Source organism: Hydra viridissima, unplaced genomic scaffold (genome assembly GCF_058129835.1).
Source record: "Hydra viridissima isolate aposymbiotic clone 2 unplaced genomic scaffold, HvirCarnegie_v1 scaffold_13, whole genome shotgun sequence".
NCBI classification, from domain to species: domain Eukaryota; kingdom Metazoa; phylum Cnidaria; class Hydrozoa; order Anthoathecata; family Hydridae; genus Hydra; species Hydra viridissima.
The window spans coordinates 5522584-5541601 of record NW_028324312.1 but is presented as its reverse complement, the minus strand read 5'-3'; the positions used below and the strand labels follow the sequence as shown (position 1 = coordinate 5541601).

Genomic DNA, 19018 nt, shown 5'->3' with positions numbered 1-19018 from the left:
TGGGCAATGCTTAAGCGGGATGTGTACAAGAATGGATGGTCTAAAAATAATATATCAAACCTTGAGCGTCGGTTTCGTTGTGCCAGTAGACTTGACCTAAATGCTGTACAAAAGCTGGTACAAGGTACCAATACCAGATTTGATCAAATTCGAAGATATGGAGTCTTGTGATGAATTTATTTTTATTTTCCTATTCTGCATATTTAATTCTAAGAACATACCAAAAAAAATTTTTTTATCGTGTTTATTTAAGTTTTTATTCAAGTTTAAAGACAGTCTCAAATTTTATGGAACAGGTGTTAGATTTAATTGTAAATCAAATTATAAAGATGTTATCGCTCCTTTTGCTTCAACAATGCCCAGAATCTCCAGGATATTAACATCACAAATATTTTTGGTTGTATCTAAAGCAACTTCCGACTATGTTGACGCTTGTGCTACATTTAAAAATTCTATGTTGGAATTTTTGTGTTTTTAGTCTTTTGTTTACTTTCTCCTCATAAATATTCAACTTTAGTTTATGACATAAGCTAAAGTTGAATATTTATGTTATATATTTATATATAAAGTTGAATATTTACTAGACATAAGTTATGTCTAGTAGTTTTAGAAGTGAAAAAAGTTGTTTTGGTTTGTGACATATAGTCTGCAGAATAATTTTAATGAATACCTATCGCCAACCCCAATTGTTGCCATTGATCCCCAAGCCATCACATTGGCATCTCCATGAATATGGAAACCAAGTTTTTTCTTTTTTTTTTTCTTTCACTAAAACCTTTCCGAAACATTCAAAACATATTGTATTTACTTTCATGAGTAAACAAGATTTTTTTAACTCAAATTGATTGTGTTGCAAATTCAAGTCATTTTTTTTAAATTTCCTGTATCATAAGTTTTCTTTTGGCTACTCTTGTGAATTTTTTCATTTCTTCTTCGAATGGCTTCAACGCATATAGTCTTTCCATTGGATGTTGCCATGTATTCCGTTAAATCAATAGAAGATATTATTTGAAGAACAGCACTTTTTTAACAATAATGGCGGAATTTTGGTCACCAAAAGCCTTGTTTCAACCTCTAAGTGCTTTGTTAAGCACATTTCCATTTGCTTTAAATCTTTAATGATTGTCTGGATTATGATGATGATGCTTTTGCTGACTGTTTTTGGAATTTACTTTTTGTATTTTTTCACATTTTTTCATTGGGAACAACGCCAACGTTTTAGCTATTAATTGTTACATAATTTTTTGGTGTTTTGATCTCGAAGCTAAAATTGCATAAAACAACCTTGTCTCAAACATGACCTGATATTGACTTTTTGTTTGCGAATTCTGTTGCAAAACCTCCAAATTTTAACATATAAACTTTTTTGTTATTACTTTTGCTTTTTGGAAATTTGGAAAGAATTTTTTTTTTTCAATATTTTAGATTATAGCAGAAAAAATACACATATTTTATACAAATATATAAAAAATATAGAAGAAAATTCCGAGATGCGAGTAATTACATAGCTCAGCTAATACTTCATGCAACCTTTCTGCAACAACTGTATGAAAGTAACAGAAAACAACTTTAATTAGTAAAAACACTTGACAATGCTTATTATACGTTTGAACTATTACTTAATTATTATCTTAATACACTGTATTGGGTAATTAAAAACTGTACCCAGCAAGCACACAACGTTGAAACAACGTTGAAACAACGTTGACACAACGTTGAAATAAAGTTGATTAACGTTGTTTCAACGTTGTTTTAACATTGTTTCAAAGTTGTGTGCTTGCTGGGTAAGTATCTACACAGAGTTCTTCAAAAGTTTTGTCTCCCTAAGGTTGAGCATAAAAAAGAAGGTTGGAACGAGAAGTAACAAAAATGTTACATATCTGTACAAATCTGTGTAAAATTTTAGTTATTTTTTAAATAATAAAAATGCGGTATTCGTAAATGATGTTTTATATTTGCATTTTTAAAGCCATTAACCAAAATTTAACTGTATGATTTAAAATGTTCTTCACCATACGTCGAAAATTTTGTTTCCATTGTCATTATAACGTTAGCTTAAATAAATCATAATTTAAAAGAAATTTAATTTTTTAAATATTTTCAGATTTGTTAGGTAATTTGGTTCGAGGAGCATTCATCTGGTTTGACTGATCAAGACTTATTTTCAGTAAAAAGAAAATAAGTTCGAATTTCGAAGTGTTTAACCGCAAAACACAAATGGTTGTCAAATGACTGAAAGATGAGAAGTATCACACAGTTTTATATACCAAGCATCCAGAAAAGTTGAGAATCCATCGGATTCGGGAGATATATTCCCATCAAGGTACCGGATTTTGAAACATTTATACGAGTCGAAAAAACCAATTCAACAAAAAAAACAAACACCGCAAAACACATTTTCACCGCCTGCGAGCTTTTAATCGATGGATGTTTTCGTTTTAAAGAGTAATAGTAAGCATTTTGGTTATATTTAGCGACAAACAAGTTTAGAGGGTTTTTAAGAAATGGCATAACTAGCATTAATTCTCTCTGGTCTATCTTATAACTAAATTCATTGTGAAGTGTCACCATTTCCTTTGTGCTAATATAACATTATTTGCGGGAAGCGCTGCTTTTTTGTTTTAATTCGAAAATATTTCTTCTTCCGATTATTTCTCTTTCCAAATATTTTTTCTACTTGTTCCGGTCGATGACTCATGGCCTGACGAGCAGCTCTTCACTAATTATGAAGAAACTAATAAAAGGGTCAATTCTTGGATTGCCTCTATAGACAAGAATTTTTTTCAACGCGGAATCCGTGTGCTGTTTGTAAGATGAAGAAAAGTCGTAGCTAACGAATGGACAATACTATGAATAAATATATTCTACCAATTTCCCTAAATAAAACTTCAAAGTTACAAAAATGAACCTCAAAAATTATTTATTGCTCCTTATACTTATTCTATAATGAGATTAAATAGCGCTTTAAAGGCTGTTATTCAATAATATTAAACAAAATGTGCTACATATTCAGCTATCCAGTAAGCAACACTGTTCAAATGATCCTTAATCTCCTACACCTATTCAACGCATGCGTATTAAAATTGATATAAGGTGCTGAATCAAATTAAAGATATTAACATAGAAATTAGCAAAGTAAGCTAGTAGACTGCGAGTACTCTCACATAAGCTTATCTCGTGCGTTTAAGTCTTTATAGTTAAAGATGATTTTTACAAGAATTGAGAACCTTTTTTCTTGCAATCAAAGCAAAATAAAAAGCTCTTTGAAATATTTATAATAACAGAACATAAATTTGATTTCTGTTCTATTTTTAAAACGCCAAAAAATACGAACCCAAGATTACTGATCCAAAAAAATAGATATTTCTAATGAATGCCTTCTGAATAACATCTCATCCTTCCCGCGTTCGCATTGTACACAAGTGATCTTTTTCGTATACTTCAAACAATAGTTCATCTATACTTTAACACAAATAATTTTCTTTTATAGAAGTTATAAAACAAGACTTCTTTCAGTTACTGCTTACTTTAAAGTTGGTGGCGTTTTAAAGGTCGAAAACAGATGGAATATTTTCAGTTAAATGGCATTTGCATTGCTATCAGCTAGACCAAATTCCCACCCTTTTCAAGACCGTCATATATCTCTCAAGGAAGTTGTCAAAATTGGCAGAGCAGTTGCAAAAACAAAACCCTCTCCTAACAATGCTGTATTTGATTGTAAAGTTTTATCCAGAAACCATGCCATTATGTGGTATGAAAATGGAAAGGTCTGTTTCATTTGAATTATGATGCTTACCATATATAATTAGCAACATAATTTGTACGTTTACTTTTCATTTGAATTATGATGCTTACATATATAATTAGCAACATAATTTGTACATTTACTATATATATATATATATATATATATATATATATATATATATATATATATATATATATATATATATATATATATATATATATATATATATATATATATACACACACACACACACACACACAAACACATCCACACACTGTTGTTTAGTTTATGCTGCAAGACACAAAGAGTAGCAATGGGACTTATGTTAACACAGTTCGTTTAAGTCGTGGGTCTGAGGAAAGTGAGCCATATGAAATAAAATCAAATGATATTCTGCAATTTGGTGTTGAAGTTGTAGAAAACTCTAAAAATGGTAACCTTCTATAACCCTTTTGTAATTTGTGTGTGTATGTGCATAGTCTTTGTGCATATCTATGTCTGTGTGTATGAATAGGAAACTGTTTGTTATATCCAAAAAAAGATTTAAAGTGGAGTTTAAATAATTTTTTCTAATATCAGCTATTGTAAATATAGTATATTTTTGTAGTTGTTAAAATTAGTTCATTTTTCAAAAATTCTATCCTACAGATGGTTGATAAAAACATCAAGATCCATTTAAATTACTTAGTCAGCTCATATATAAAGTTTCATAAACCTCATTAATCTTGTTTTATGAAGATTTTGAAAATTATTATCAGTTTTTTTTTTTATCTCCAAAACTGCTAAAACTGATGCATTTAAAATTTTAAATTTCAAATAAATTACTTTTAGCAGTTTTTAAAAATTATCATTAAAAAAATGCCATCAATGCCTCCCTGTTTATCTGTTTTGACTTTTACTTACTTTGGGTTTAACCATGATTGCAAAAAAAAAAAAAAAAAAAAAAGCGAAAGCAAGTTAAACCTTACATAGTTACATATCACCTATATATAGTTTTTGAACTCTTTTACAATGTTCTTAGATTATTTTTCAATGCCTTAGAGTTAAAAAGTCTGAGTTCTTAGGGATGCATCATAAGTTTATAAAAACAACCTTTCAACTCATTTGGTTACTATTCAATAATTCTAGATTAATAATAAACTGTATTTATTTTTTACATCTAGTAACACATGGCTGTGTAATAGGTTTGGTCACACTTTTCCATGAAGACGGTACAGAAGCACTTGGGTATGTATTGAAGGCTACTCTAAGTAATTAATCTATGATCGTAGACAATTTAGTACAGTAAGTTAAAAATATTTGTAAGTTTGCATAAATTATGAATTATTTATGAAAAAATGAACTAGGTCCATGGAAATTACAGCACTTTTTAGAAGATTTCCTTTTCAGTTTCAAATGGATATAATCAAAAGGTAGAAAATCTCAAAGAAAATTGATCACATTGTGAATCAGAAAGATTTCCAGGTTTTTGTTGCATCACTCTTGCTAAGACCAATTACACTTCTTGAGTAATGGCACAATGCAAAATCAAGACAGAAGACAGGCAGATTGTTATGTTTTTGGAGCACAGGCATAAGTTGCTTTTTAAAACATTCATTCACATAGGTTTTAGAGTTCATGTATCCACTCGTGCACTAATCAAATGTAGTAGGTTTAGGTTGAAAATTTGATTACTTCAAAAATTTTAGTTTCATGATATTAAGGAATGGTAAACTGACTGATCTATGAAGAGAACAAATTGTTTGGCGTACATCCTAACAAAAAAATCAACTTTTTAGGGTATTTGGGCAAATTTTCCCCCTCCAAAAATTTTTAAAAATATTTTTGGGGAATATTTTAAAATTATTATATATTTCTTCAAAAAATATTTTAGTTTTTACTTGTTAAAATATAAAAAAAGTCCTAAATTGCAAATCTAAATGATTTTTAAATAGATTTATAGAGTATTAAAATAACAAATGTGTATAATATAATACGATTATAATATCTAAGACATAATAAAATATAACTAGAATATATTAAAATAAGAAAGTCCATGAAAAATTGAGAATCAAACTCAAACAAAATTAGGCTTAAGGATAAACTTATAGATAAAGCAACATGATTTATAAATGATATTATTAAGTATTAAAATAACAAATATTATACAGAATATAATACAAAAAGTATCATTTACAAGACATACAATTTTATATAAAAGATAAGTAATCGTATTATAATAGGGAAATCCAATAAACTTATGGATTTTACAAATTTTTCACAGACTATTTCACAGACTTTCCAATGATTGATTTATATGAAATCATCTAAACTCTATTGCTTGAGTATTCAATCACTGCTCTTCTCAGTAGTTCTCCATGGTTTGATCTGGATTCAGATGTTATGAATCTACTCAGAGTTTTCAGCATGTTGTGATGAACAGATTCGGAACATTGCTCAGCAAATATGCCTAATGGCATTTTAATATTGTTTAAGAAATTAATGAGGTGGTGTTCAATAATATGACCTTTCCAACCCATTGAGAGATTGTGGTTAAAGTTAATTTTAACATAAAGTTCAGTTTCCTAAATCAAAAGTAAAAAAAATAAATAGCTAGTCTATGCCTATGACTTAATATTTATAAATAAGAATTGTTTCCATGTTTATTTCTACATCATATTCAATAATTACTTTCCTAAAATTTCTTTTTTCAAACTTTTCTTAAAAATTATTTTCAAATTTTAATTTACCTTTAACTTCTTAACATACCTTGCAATGGCATCTGCATAACCCTCATGAAGTTTCATACCAAAGCACTTATCGACAACTAAAATGTCATGGTTAATGTTGAAATTTAACCATATAATTTAAAGTTTTGTTTTAAATTGAAAAAATAGTTCATACACAAATATGTGTGTGTGTGTGTGTGTGTGTGTGTGTGTGTGTGTGTGTGTGTGTGTGTGTGTGTGTGAGATGTGTGTATAAATTACCTATAGAAAATGATTTTAACAGTTCAACAACTGGATTATAAGAAGGATAATGGTCAAAAATATGTTGTTCCAAATCAGGCAGAAGCTTCCGAATTTTGTTAGCATATCTACCATCCAACCCACCTCCATTATATCCATGTCAAATTATCCCATGGTTACTTAGCCATACAGCAATTTCAGGTTCTTTACATAAAACATTAGAAATCTCTGTAACAATCTTCATCAGCAAATGAAGTTCTGGTGGAGGAACTACATCAAGTACATATGTATCTCCAGCTACATCAAGCAGACATAGATGAATAACATTTTTGTAGATTTGCATAGAACATTTCTTAGACTCATTTTCAGCAAAGCTTGTATACAGCAACTTTAACTCATTGAAAGTTCTCAGTTCTCCCAGATTTGACTTTTCACCATTGCAATATAAACAAGAGTATTTTCCTCTGTGTCCTGATAAGCCTAAAATTATATTTAGCAGTTTAAGATCTGCTGCTAAGTAGAACTTAAGTCTGTTGAGCATTATTTTCTCGATAATTATCTGAAGGTTCGCATGATTTTCAGTAACATTTTTGACAAATGCCAATACCAGAACTTTCTTAACACCAGTATTTTTGTTTTCTTGACAGTCAATATCTGTTTCTATATTAAAAACATAACAAATTTTAAGGATCCTTGACCACCATCTATTCCAACACGAATAATAACTTTATCTACTTCTAGTCCCCTAACAGTGCAAATATGTTCAAATATGTTGGAATCTTTCACATACACAAAATCTTTAATTACAGTATGTAGGATTTTTTTATTAACAACTTTTTTCTTAGCTGTAAACTCCACTTTTTCTACTGCGTAATAATCATCAAGACTAGATGACCATACCTTTATTTTCTTTGAAGTGTTAGCTTCCACTCCCAATCTACCCAAATCTTTTCTACAATCCATTGCAATTGAATTTATTGTAGAATCTGATAGATCGTGCTTTCTTTTTATAGTATAGAAAGTTTGACTTGATATTGTTTTCATTGTCCTCTTCTTTCCTATCTGTAAACTTAACGGAGTCCCACCTGTCGACAATTTTATAGTTTCCCCCAATTAAATGTTTTGAACTTGTTGGATTTCTTTTAGAGATTTGGAGAGGACTTGTTCTACTGTTTTTAAACCTAAAATTTAACATTTAAAACTTGTCATAAGATTTAATAAGAACTTTTATACAGACTATAATTTATTTACTCTAATACCTTTTGAGATCAACCACATTCTTATGTTCTCCACAGTATCTTTCTTACTATAGGAATGTCGAATTCCAACTCCAATTCTTTGATAACAGTTAAAGCAAATTTTTTTAATAACTTCATTTGATATCTCAGGTTCATTTAAATAAACACTTAAAACATCCGAAGAAATAATTTTTTATACTTTATAAGTTATTATGAATGGTAACTCAATCAATTTTCAAATTGAATAAGTAAATTACAACTTATATTTTATGGAAGTTGATTTTCAAACGTTTGTTACTATGTTTGCATTAAAAGTTATACATTACCTTAAGGTTTTATCTCTTTGGATTTATCTCTGGACATAACACATAGTGGACAATCACAGGTTGACTCTGCATCACCTATAAATATATATATATATATATATATATATATATATATATATATATATATATATATATATATATATATATATATATATATATATATATATATATATATATATATATATATATATATATATATATATATATACATATATATATATATTTCAGAGAAATATGGAATACATATTTACCTTTAAATCTTGGAAGTAATCTAATTCTCTCAGACGTGAGCAACCAATTTTCTAAAGTTACAATAGATAATGACTCTCCTTTTTTGGCAGAGTATAAGTAAACCTTGCAGCTTGAACATAAACCTGTTGGGCTAGAAAGTAGATCTGGATTGTAGTTACTATTTGCATACATTTGAACTAGATTTAGGAACTGAGTTCCAGGTTCCAACATAGAACATTTAAAATTTTTTTTGCCACAACAAGCACAAATAATCTTGCGAGATGATAAATGATCTCTATGTTTATAAGGCATGTCACTTATATTAATTATGCTAGTGATATGTAAGTGAATATGTGTATATCTATCTATATATATATATATATATATATATATATATATATATATATATATATATATATATATATATATATATATATATATAATACTAATAAAAAATATTTTGAAGTTAGAAATAAAAATATTATAAATTATCAAACTTCTTATAATATCTAAACTTAATCAAAAACATTTTCATAAGGACCAAAATATTTTTTCTACAAATTCTATTAATTTTCTTACAGTTTAAAAAAGTTGAAAAAAAAATTATAAAAAAATTGTATGTCACAATTTTCCTTTAGGAGGGGGGAAATTTGCCCCAATTCCCTAAAAGTTGGTTTTCTAGTCAGGATGTACACCAAATAATTCGTTCTCTTCATAGATCAGTCAGTTTACCATTCTTTAATATCAGGAAATTAAAATTTTTGAAGTAATCAAATTTTCAACCTAAACCTACTACATTTGACTAGTGCGTGAAAAATGGCTGTGTTTTGAAAACAACTTGAACAGATGGCTTACTAAACCGTAACTTTCTTGCCGAATTCTTCAATATTAATTGCTTTTAGTAAAATGTCAGGCTTCGTTCTTTTCTGGATTGTATAAAATTCCTGCCCTGAGAGCATCGAACAATCAATTTTGTAGTAAATTTCATCATGTTTTTTTTGATTTCCTTAAAGCTTTTCTCATAGCAATTTTTGACCCCATTTTTGGTCTTTGTTTAATTGCTGTTGGGATCTTCTGTGGAATTTCTGTTTCCGACTTAGGAACACCAGTTTCTGAACTTTATTTCAAAAAGTAATGCACTAATGTCCAGTCTTCACTTTATAGACTTCATTTTGTTGAGAGAGAGAGAGAGAGAGCCAAATCTCAGTCCTCTTTCTTGGTTTCTCAACTTTCCAATCTGCAACCTCTACTTCATGATTTGATGATACTACTGTCAGTTTTCCTTTGAACCTTTTTGCTAGTAAATTAATTGGAGCATTTTGATTTTTAATGAATTTTCTCACTTCTACTTGCAAATTTTTCTTTGTTTGCAATCAGGTTTTTTAAAACTACTTTTTAAAACTTATATTATTTGAAAGGAAGATAAAATTTGCTTTAAAACAAAAGAGTTGATTAAGTGTTTTTCAAAGTATTTTAAAAAGCCCACGGTTTATTATTATTCCAGACAATCTTTATGGATTTAGGTTTTTTTATGAGGTCTGATTCACATGTAAAATTTTCAGCTTATGGAAGTTCAGGGCAAATATCAATTAAAGAATGCAATTTAGTAGATGGCATCAATTACCAGACTAGAATATTTGGGCTTGCTTACAGGTAAAAAATTCTTGGATTTATCATTGGTCATTTCTGATGACAAACATTTCTGTTTATTTCTATATCCTATGTATATGACACACTGACGCCACAAATCTGCCGTAACAAATTTAACAAGCAATGTTTGTCTGAAATCTTAACTTTGTTTTATGCTCCTCTATTATACCTTTAAGAAATCCTCTAGAGGTAGCAGTATAGACTTCTGGTATGCATTAATCTATTACCAAATATAATGCAGAACCTGATTTCTAAATGAAAAAATAAAAATATAGTTTAAATTTTTCACAAATATAATTTTTAAATACAGTGAAAGTAATCCTAATATTGTATGTCATGGAAATTATTTTAATGATACTGAACTAGTAATAAAAGCTTTAATTGAGTGTCGTGACTTAAAACCTGGTGGTCTTTCTGGTCATCAAATTAAAGCATGTTGTTATCTTTAGATTATCTAATTTTTTTTTCTTTTCCAGCTCCACAGAAGAAACACCAAAAGGACTTCTCTCCATGCTTTTGGTAAAACTTTCCAGTAAAATGTAAAACCAGTAAAGTGAAAATAGCAAATTTTTTCTTTAATGATTTCACATTTGTTACAAATTTTTAATTTAGGGTGATTCCATGTGAAAACATCCAGGGCATACAACCCTAAGTCTCAGATTTTGCTGATTTTTAAACCACTTAAAGATTTTAGTAAATTATGAACATCCTGAAAATTTTATCATCTAATTTCAATCGGTTCCTAAGATATAGCTGTTTTAAGTTTGCCTCCAAACAACACACACCTGCCATTTTTAAAAATGGTTTGGTCCTAGTTTCTCTTATATGTGTGTTGGAAAGCAGAAAATTTGTACCTGTACATATTTTGGGCCAAGAATCCAATGAAACAACTTAAAATATTTAAAAACAAACATAACACCTAAAATTGAAATGTTTACCACAATTTTACTGGGGCGAGTCTAACCACAAAAATGTTGATGAAGCTCGATTTTTTTTTTTAAGAATTTGTCTTGAATAGTTAAGTTATAATCATTACAAACAATTGGAGAGTAGTCTTTTCTAAAACAGAAATAAAAACATGGTCAAATCTACTTAAATTTAGTGCTTAAAAACAGGTATTTTGATAAATTAAACAAGAAAAAAGGGTGTAATTTGACAGTTTGTAACTGACACTGTTTTGGCAATATCAAACTGTTCTTTTAGTTGTTATTGACTAACTGTTTCTGTTTTCTTTGTAATTTTATAGAATCTGATCCTAAAAATTATTGTTTCAAAGGGGGATGCAGATGTATATCGTAATGCAGATGTATATCGTAAATTTAGTTGTTTTTTTCAGAGGTGGTATTAAATAGTTTAGTTGGAGTTATTACAAAGAATCAGATTGCGGCCTTAAAACAGAAATAAAAACATCTTCAAATATACTTAAATTTATTACTTATCAAACTAAGACAAATAAACTTAAAAAAAAGTCTCCAAAACAAATAGAGCACTTGGAAAGAAGTTCAAGAAACAAATATAATATACAAAATTAAAAAATTAAAAAATCAAAAAAATTAAAATTTATTAGTTATAGTGTTATAATCATTCACATCAATGTTATATGTTCACCCTGATTTGGTTGTTAGGACTTTGATTACTGCAATTAAACTTGACAATGGTACTCAACAGATATTATCTCTCTGTGGCTGAATGAAGTTTTGAAAAGGACCCTGAGGGTGCATAAACTTAATTTGAATATCATTTGTAGTAATATCTATCTCTGTAAACAAGCTTATCCACCAAAAAGAATCGTACTTGCATGCAACAAAATCATTTAGATTTAGTACAATTGCAACATCAGACATTACCGCTTTTGACAGTATAAATCTGTCAACACATTGATGTTTGCTTATTCTTTTAAAACTAATTTCAAATTTTGAAATGGGTATGTAATGATGATACCTTCTGATAACTCCTGTTTCAAATCACTCCTTTAGTTGCTGTTGCCTTGAATTAACTGTTTCTTTGGTAATTTTGTAAAATATGATTGTGTTTATATTGGTGATGCAAAACTCAAGCATATCATCAACTGTCAATATTTGGTTTTCTAATGATCTTTTCAAACTTGTTTTTGCCGTTATTCTTTTAACGGTACCACCTATGCTATCACAAGTGGATTTTCCATGGCTGGTTGTAAAAAACACCCATTCAGCTGTATTCTTGAAATCTTCCTTATGGTGGCATAGATTTATAAAGTTTTTATAGTTTTTATAATGATCAGAACATCCATCAGAAAATGATAAATTTTATTGATACCAACTAAATCTTCTTTAATGTACTCTAAAATTTTATTTTGAAATTCATACTCAAAGCATGTATCATGATCATTGTCGTCACTTAAAAAACAGAATGACTTCTGCTGAATATTTGTTCTAGAATTTCCTTTAAATATATAACAACAGGATGAGGTGTTCATTGTTGTTTATTCCAATGATAACTTTGTATTTCATCCTGTATAACAAAATTGATAGTTCTCTGCAAAATCTCCCTGTATAATACATTCATTGTAACCTAAATTATTTTTTAGCTCTTTCAACTAGCGAGTTTGGCATTTAGCAATATATGAATGTGAAGTTAGTTGATTAATGTGAAAAACAACAATTACACCTTTTTTTTCTCATTTAATTTATCAAAATACCTGTTTTTAAGCACTAAATTTAAGTAGATTTGACCATGTTTTTATTTCTGTTTTAGAAAAGACTACTCTCCAATTGTTTGTAATGATTATAACTTAACTATTCAAGACAAATTCTTAAAAAAAAAAATCGAGCTTCATCAACATTTTTGTGGTTAGACTCGCCCCAGTAAAATTGTGGTAAACATTTCAATTTTAGGTGTTATGTTTGTTTTTAAATATTTTAAGTTGTTTCATTGGATTCTTGGCCCAAAATATGTACAGGTACAAATTTTCTGCTTTCCAACACACATATAAGAGAAACTAGGACCAAACCATTTTTAAAAATGGCAGGTGTGTGTTGTTTGGAGGCAAACTTAAAACAGCTATATCTTAGGAACCGATTGAAATTAGATGATAAAATTTTCAGGATGTTCATAATTTACTAAAATCTTTAAGTGGTTTAAAAATCAGCAAAATCTGAGACTTAGGGTTGTATGCCCTGGATGTTTTCACATGGAATCGCCCTTTAGTTATTGCTACAAACTCTTTTTTATATTATAAACTTTGTGATTACTTTTGTTAAAGTAATTGCATTTAACCAATAAACTCATCAGTTTTAAATTTTGTATCATGTAATTAATGGTAATTTGAATAGATTTTTTAAAAAGTAATTTTTAAGTGAACATCAACTTTCTGCAATCAAAATTTTACAAAAAGTTAATACTTTGGTGAAATAAAAAAATAAGTTACAAGTGTTCTAATTATGTTTTGTTTTTGTTTTTAATAAAAATAATAATAAAAAAAAAACTACTTGATCTATTGATAATCTTGCTAAAAAAGAATTACTTTATTTGTTAATAATTTTGTAAATATAGAATGAAAAAAGTATTCAGCCACAAGATTTATGGCAACTTTGTCAGTTTCTTCAGGTAACTTTAATTAGTAATTTATTGAATAGTATGATTTTAATGTAAAGACCTTATAATATGATGTAATATTATTATTATTAATTTTATGTTATGTACAACACTCAATTCACTCATCTGACTAATCAACTTTTATAAGCTCAAATATTCCAAGTTTGAGTTATTTTTAATCTTTAAAATGCAGCATGATTTATATTTATGCTAATGAATGTAAACCCACAATTTTATTTAAGATTGTTTTATGAAACTAAATGTTTGGTAACTCTGAAATGATTGTATGAACTGAATACTTTTAACTAATATTTTTTTTTATTAAAAGGATGCATTGTACCGTGAGCAGCAACTAGAATCCAAACTCTCTACTCTGCAACGCCTTATTGTAGAATCCCATTCTACTTCCCATGATGCTTTTCAGGTGATAACCTAAATCCTAAGAATTTACGATAAAAAGAATGATACCTTTTATATATATATTTATACAAATAAATCAAATCTATAAGTGTTTCTATAATTTTTTTTGTTTTTGTGTAATTATGATTGGTAATGCATATGTATTTAACAAATATTTACATTTTTTGAAGGGCTTTATAAAAGAAGATAAACTTTTATCTCGTCTTGAAACTCTTGAAAACCAACTAGAATTAGCATCAAAAGTGAGTAAATGCATTTTACTAGTTTGTTTGCTTTTAACTAAATTTGAATCAATGTTAAGTTTTCTGCTTTAAGTTTTACAATAGTTTTATTTTGTTGCTTTAAAAACATTTTCTTCTGCAGAATATAGCTGAAGATGAGGCCATGCAAAAGCTAGTAGCCTACCAAGAGGAAAGATTGCAATACGAATCGACAGCAAAGGTTTAATTTTACTCCTAAGATTATAGTGCCATTTATTTTTTTGGTTTTTTGTTTTCATTCTTTTAAATCTTTTTTTCTTTTAAGGAAAGTTTGCAAGCAATAATTGTTCAAAAAGCAGAAGTTTTAAGAAAACTTGCAGACACAGAAGTGAATTTGAATTTCTTTTTTCTTATTGTTTCCTTCATTTTGTTTCCTGTTGCAAAGTTAAGAAAAAAAGAGTTGTAAAAATTTAACACTAAATCAATTTTTTACGAAATATTTTAAACTTTTCTAATAGAATCAATTATATTAAATTAATTGTTTTTTAGCAAATGTTAAGCAATTCTGAGGAAGAATGTGCACATCTTAAATTGGTTTATAATAAATTGCAAGATGAGTTGAATCAACTTATAGAAGCACACCAGCAGGTCAGTTTTCAAAGCTCAATTAATTTTAAAGCATTTAGTTTTTAAAGCAATTGAGCAATAATAGGATTGGCAGTAATGAGAGAGTGTTGAACAAAAGTGTGAATAAAACTGGAAATTTAAAAAAGAAGAGGAGTATCTAAGAAAGTGCCCTGAATATCCATTTAATATTGCAGCTTTGTTTTTTTAAGGGGTTTTCGTTTTCCTTCATGCTGTGCACTCTGCTGGTCATTAGATAGGTTTAAAAAATACAATTATTGTTATTGAAATGGACATTTCAGTTATTAGATGGGTTTGGAACATTACAATCCCAATTTCAGCATTCCTCAGTTAGCTCATTAATGGCAGTTTGTGTTGATTAGTAAACTTGACTAACTGAATTTTCAATTATTAGGTAACCTCACCTGATCAAAAGATTTCTTTTGTTCAATACATCTCTGTATAATTTTTTATTTTAATTTTAGTTAAGTGATCAACTAAGTAACATTTTCATTTTATTGGTATTTAAATTAATTTATGTTATTTTTTCAAAAATGAGAGGTGACCTTTTCATTTTTTTAAGTACCATAGAAGTTTACATAGTTGTTTGTTATAATAAATTCAGGGTACATCCAGACAGAGGGGTCAGTAAAAATTCTAATAATTTCTCTCAACCATCACTTTGTGAAGCTTCAAATATGTCATCTCAAGTAATAAAAACTATTTAAAAATAAACTATTTTTGCACAATACTAGTTTTACCTGCTATAAGTTATTTTATAGCAGGTAAAACTAGTATTGTGCAAAAATAGCACCAATTAATAACAGAACAGGCCTTTCTATCCTCTTCCCAGCAAGGTAATTGTCAAATTCTTGACAGGAGCCTTTAAACTGTTACTACCTGGCATCTCGTTTTCGGATGTTTTAACAAGGAAGCGACTAATTTTTTCAACAACTACTTGTAGTACCATCTGAATTGTTTCAACTGAGGGAAAAGTGATTTAACGTGTACAAACATTACCTAAAAAAGAAAAATATGGAAGGATGGTAGAGCATTCCCTGTTTTCTTTCTGCATTTTTAAGCACTGTTTACCTTTCTATACATATACCAAGCCTGTTAAAATATAATTTACAAATTGTGGTGTCTCGTCATTATTCAGGATATAATGACAAGACACCACAAGAAAAGAATCCTCTGCATAATTTTAATATGGATCAAAAGTCTAAATATTTTCATTACATTTATAATTAAGATAGCTCTTTCAAAGTAACTATATAACTGAAAATATTTTAATCAATCAAAAATTAAAAGCTGAAATGAACTTTTAAAGTTGCTCCTAAGAAACTTAAGTGAATACTCTTTCAGTGTTGGGAAGAAAAATGCTTGAAAACTGAATTCAGTAACTACAAATCCTGTTGACAAACATTGCATGAAAAAATAAAAAAAATGTGTGAATCTGAGAAAATTATGTTGACTTGGAGAAAGTTTTTTTCAGTTTTTCTACTTGGAAGTTACTGTTTTTTTTTGTTTCACCTTTGCTACTAACTGAGATGAGGTAAAGGTATATATTATAGCCTGTGTTCTCATTACATTTTCTTCTGAAATTATTAGTTTGTCTGAAATTTCAAAAATAAATAGAGGTATTATTAGCTATCAGACCTTTTATTTCACTGAGTCAACAGATTTCAAAATTAGTAAGTAATTTCATTCTCAAATGATGGAGCTTGTCATAAATTTGTTTTAATTAAGAAAAATTGAGTACAGTATTGAAAGATATGTCTTCACATATCTATTGAATAATACTCTAAAAAGTCTTCTGATATCAAATAAATAAGCTCAATGTCTTTAGAATTTCCTCAAAGAAGAAACTTGCTAGGATGAACATTTATGCAGCATAAATCACAACAAGACTTTGTTTACTACTTAAATTAAGTTTCTTATATTATAAAAATTTGCAATTCAGTAAATTGAAAAATAATTTTTATAAATGAGTAAAATACCAGCAATACCAATATTATTTAATCAGTTAACAAAAAAATACTTACAGCAGAATTAAAAATACTTTTTCTATGTACTATTGACACGAATCATAGGAGCATGAAATTTAAATGTATACTTACAAATAAAATGTGGATTCATCTCCAATGCTATTTAAACTAATTTTAAAAATACATAAATTTGGAATATAATTTTTTAGCTTCTTTTTCTTCTTAGCTACTAGATTACTTTCTTGTTAAATATTTAGTTAACTTTTAAGTAACTATATTTTTTTTGTCATGTTTACAATATTTTTATCATTATTTGTATTAATAAACACTTTATATATGAAGTTGTTAAATAAATTTAAAAAACTTCAAATAGACACATAATATAAAAGTATAAAAACAAGAGCTGAAAAAAGTATATATAAATACTTTTTTAAAATCTTTAAAATATATAATGGTTGAATTAAAAATATCAATATAATATATCAAAAATATCAACCTCTATTTACAAAAAATGAGTTTAAAAAAAAGCAACATTTGTAGTAAATGAGGATAAATCATCATCATCATCATCATCATCATCATCATCATCATCATCATCATCATCATCATCATCATCATCATCATCATCATCATCATCATCATCATTATCATCATCAACAACAACAACAACAACAACAACAACAACAACAATAACAACAGCAACAAAAAATGAAGAATGGTTTCAAAACAGCATTTTTTGATTAAATAAAATAAACTTTAACTTTTTCCATATAAACATAACAACAAAAATTTGACTTTTTCCTGGGAAATTTCAAATAAGTCAAAATCAGCAAAATGCATCCGACTTTACAACAGGAATTTCAAGTGTTAAGAAATGCAATATTTCATAATATTTGTTCATATTCTCATTCATATGATTAGGTGGCAGCAGTCTGTATATTGTTTCACTGTAAAATGTACTTGTGCAATATTCACTATACTGTAACTCCCAAGGCACATTAACTTTTTGGGTACCCCAGTTCAGTACTTTCATAAATGTAAGACCGTTTTTTAAATTTTAAATCTACTAATTTTAGATGGTTCAAAACTATCAAAAAATGTACTCCTGCACTCTCTTGATTTCAAATAAGTCAAAATATTGTCAAAATATTCTCTGAGTTTTTAGCAAAGTGCTTTTTTCTTGATTATAACATATTATGTATTTCAAAAACCTTTTAAAACTTTTTTCTTTGAAATTTATTTTTAAGCCTTCAATGTTTTTTGTTTATAGCAAAACTATGAAATGATCAATTTAAAATCAAAGGTGGAATCAGTTTCTGGAATGCATGAAGAAAAAAGACAACAAGTAAACTAATTTAAATAAATGTAAAGTTTTAAAAGGTTTTCATACCTTTTACATTATTTTTTATTTTGTAACAGTATGAAAAAGAAAATGAAAGCCTCAGAGAACAACTAGATGCTGCAGAGAGACGAGGCAGTGCACTGGCTGTAGATGTAAGTACTTTTTACAACTGATCTTCATTCAATGTATTAAAGTGCATACACATTAACTGTAGTTTTTTTATGCTGTTCTCCTTAATTATAGATTGAATCTCTGCAAGCTGAGTGTGATTTTACTAAGCAGCAACTCAATTCTATTAAAGGTTTTTGTTTTTTTAGCAACTTTCTTTTTCTAATTTGTGAATAATTACTCCATAAAAGTAAATTTAAATTCATATACAAAAACAGTATTTTCATGTTTATGAGATCTTTTCTGAAGCTATTTTAAAAATTTTTTTGTTTAAAAATATTTATTAATATCAATATTTGATAGAAAAACTTAATCAATCAATGGCTCTAAAGGAAAGAGAAAATTCAAGAGGCGAGGGTAACTCAAATTAAGAATTGCTTAGCATTTGTAAATAAACCTTATTAGTTTGCTTCTTGTAACTTTTTGTAAAAAATATTTTTTTAATAACAAACAAGGTTATGTATAAATTGAATTTAATTTTTAGACTCAGAAAAAAGTATCCCATTTGCTTCAGGTAAATATTTGTTGAAATTTTGTATACAATTTCAATCTTCATTGAGTC

General features: G+C 27.9%; 1 protein-coding gene and 1 pseudogene across 3 annotated transcripts in view; one reads left to right on the top strand and one right to left on the bottom strand.

Moving 5' to 3' along the window:
• The first annotated feature begins 3313 nt into the window (after nt 1-3313).
• Nucleotides 3314-19018, top strand: part of LOC145194685 (uncharacterized) — a 28406-nt gene continuing 12701 nt past the window's right edge. For both annotated transcript variants that reach the window (XM_090070326.1, XM_090070327.1), the window contains exons 1-15: nt 3314-3767; nt 4034-4181; nt 4912-4975; nt 10618-10660; nt 13673-13726; nt 14043-14138; nt 14305-14376; nt 14498-14575; nt 14660-14722; nt 14884-14982; nt 18217-18291; nt 18366-18440; nt 18532-18589; nt 18760-18813; nt 18941-18970. In XM_090070326.1, coding sequence (XP_089926452.1) covers nt 3582-3767; nt 4034-4181; nt 4912-4975; nt 10618-10660; nt 13673-13726; nt 14043-14138; nt 14305-14376; nt 14498-14575; nt 14660-14722; nt 14884-14982; nt 18217-18291; nt 18366-18440; nt 18532-18589; nt 18760-18813; nt 18941-18970 — 1195 coding nt within the window. In that variant the 5' untranslated portion in view covers nt 3314-3581. The remainder of the gene's footprint in view (nt 3768-4033; nt 4182-4911; nt 4976-10617; nt 10661-13672; nt 13727-14042; nt 14139-14304; nt 14377-14497; nt 14576-14659; nt 14723-14883; nt 14983-18216; nt 18292-18365; nt 18441-18531; nt 18590-18759; nt 18814-18940; nt 18971-19018) is intronic.
• On the bottom strand, nt 5963-8818 carry LOC149880167 (uncharacterized; annotated as a pseudogene). The gene is made up of 6 exons (XR_016446228.1): nt 8512-8818; nt 8269-8335; nt 7956-8119; nt 6718-7877; nt 6478-6554; nt 5963-6312 (listed from the first exon to the last, which is right to left on the bottom strand). The product of XR_016446228.1 is annotated as an uncharacterized LOC149880167 (transcript).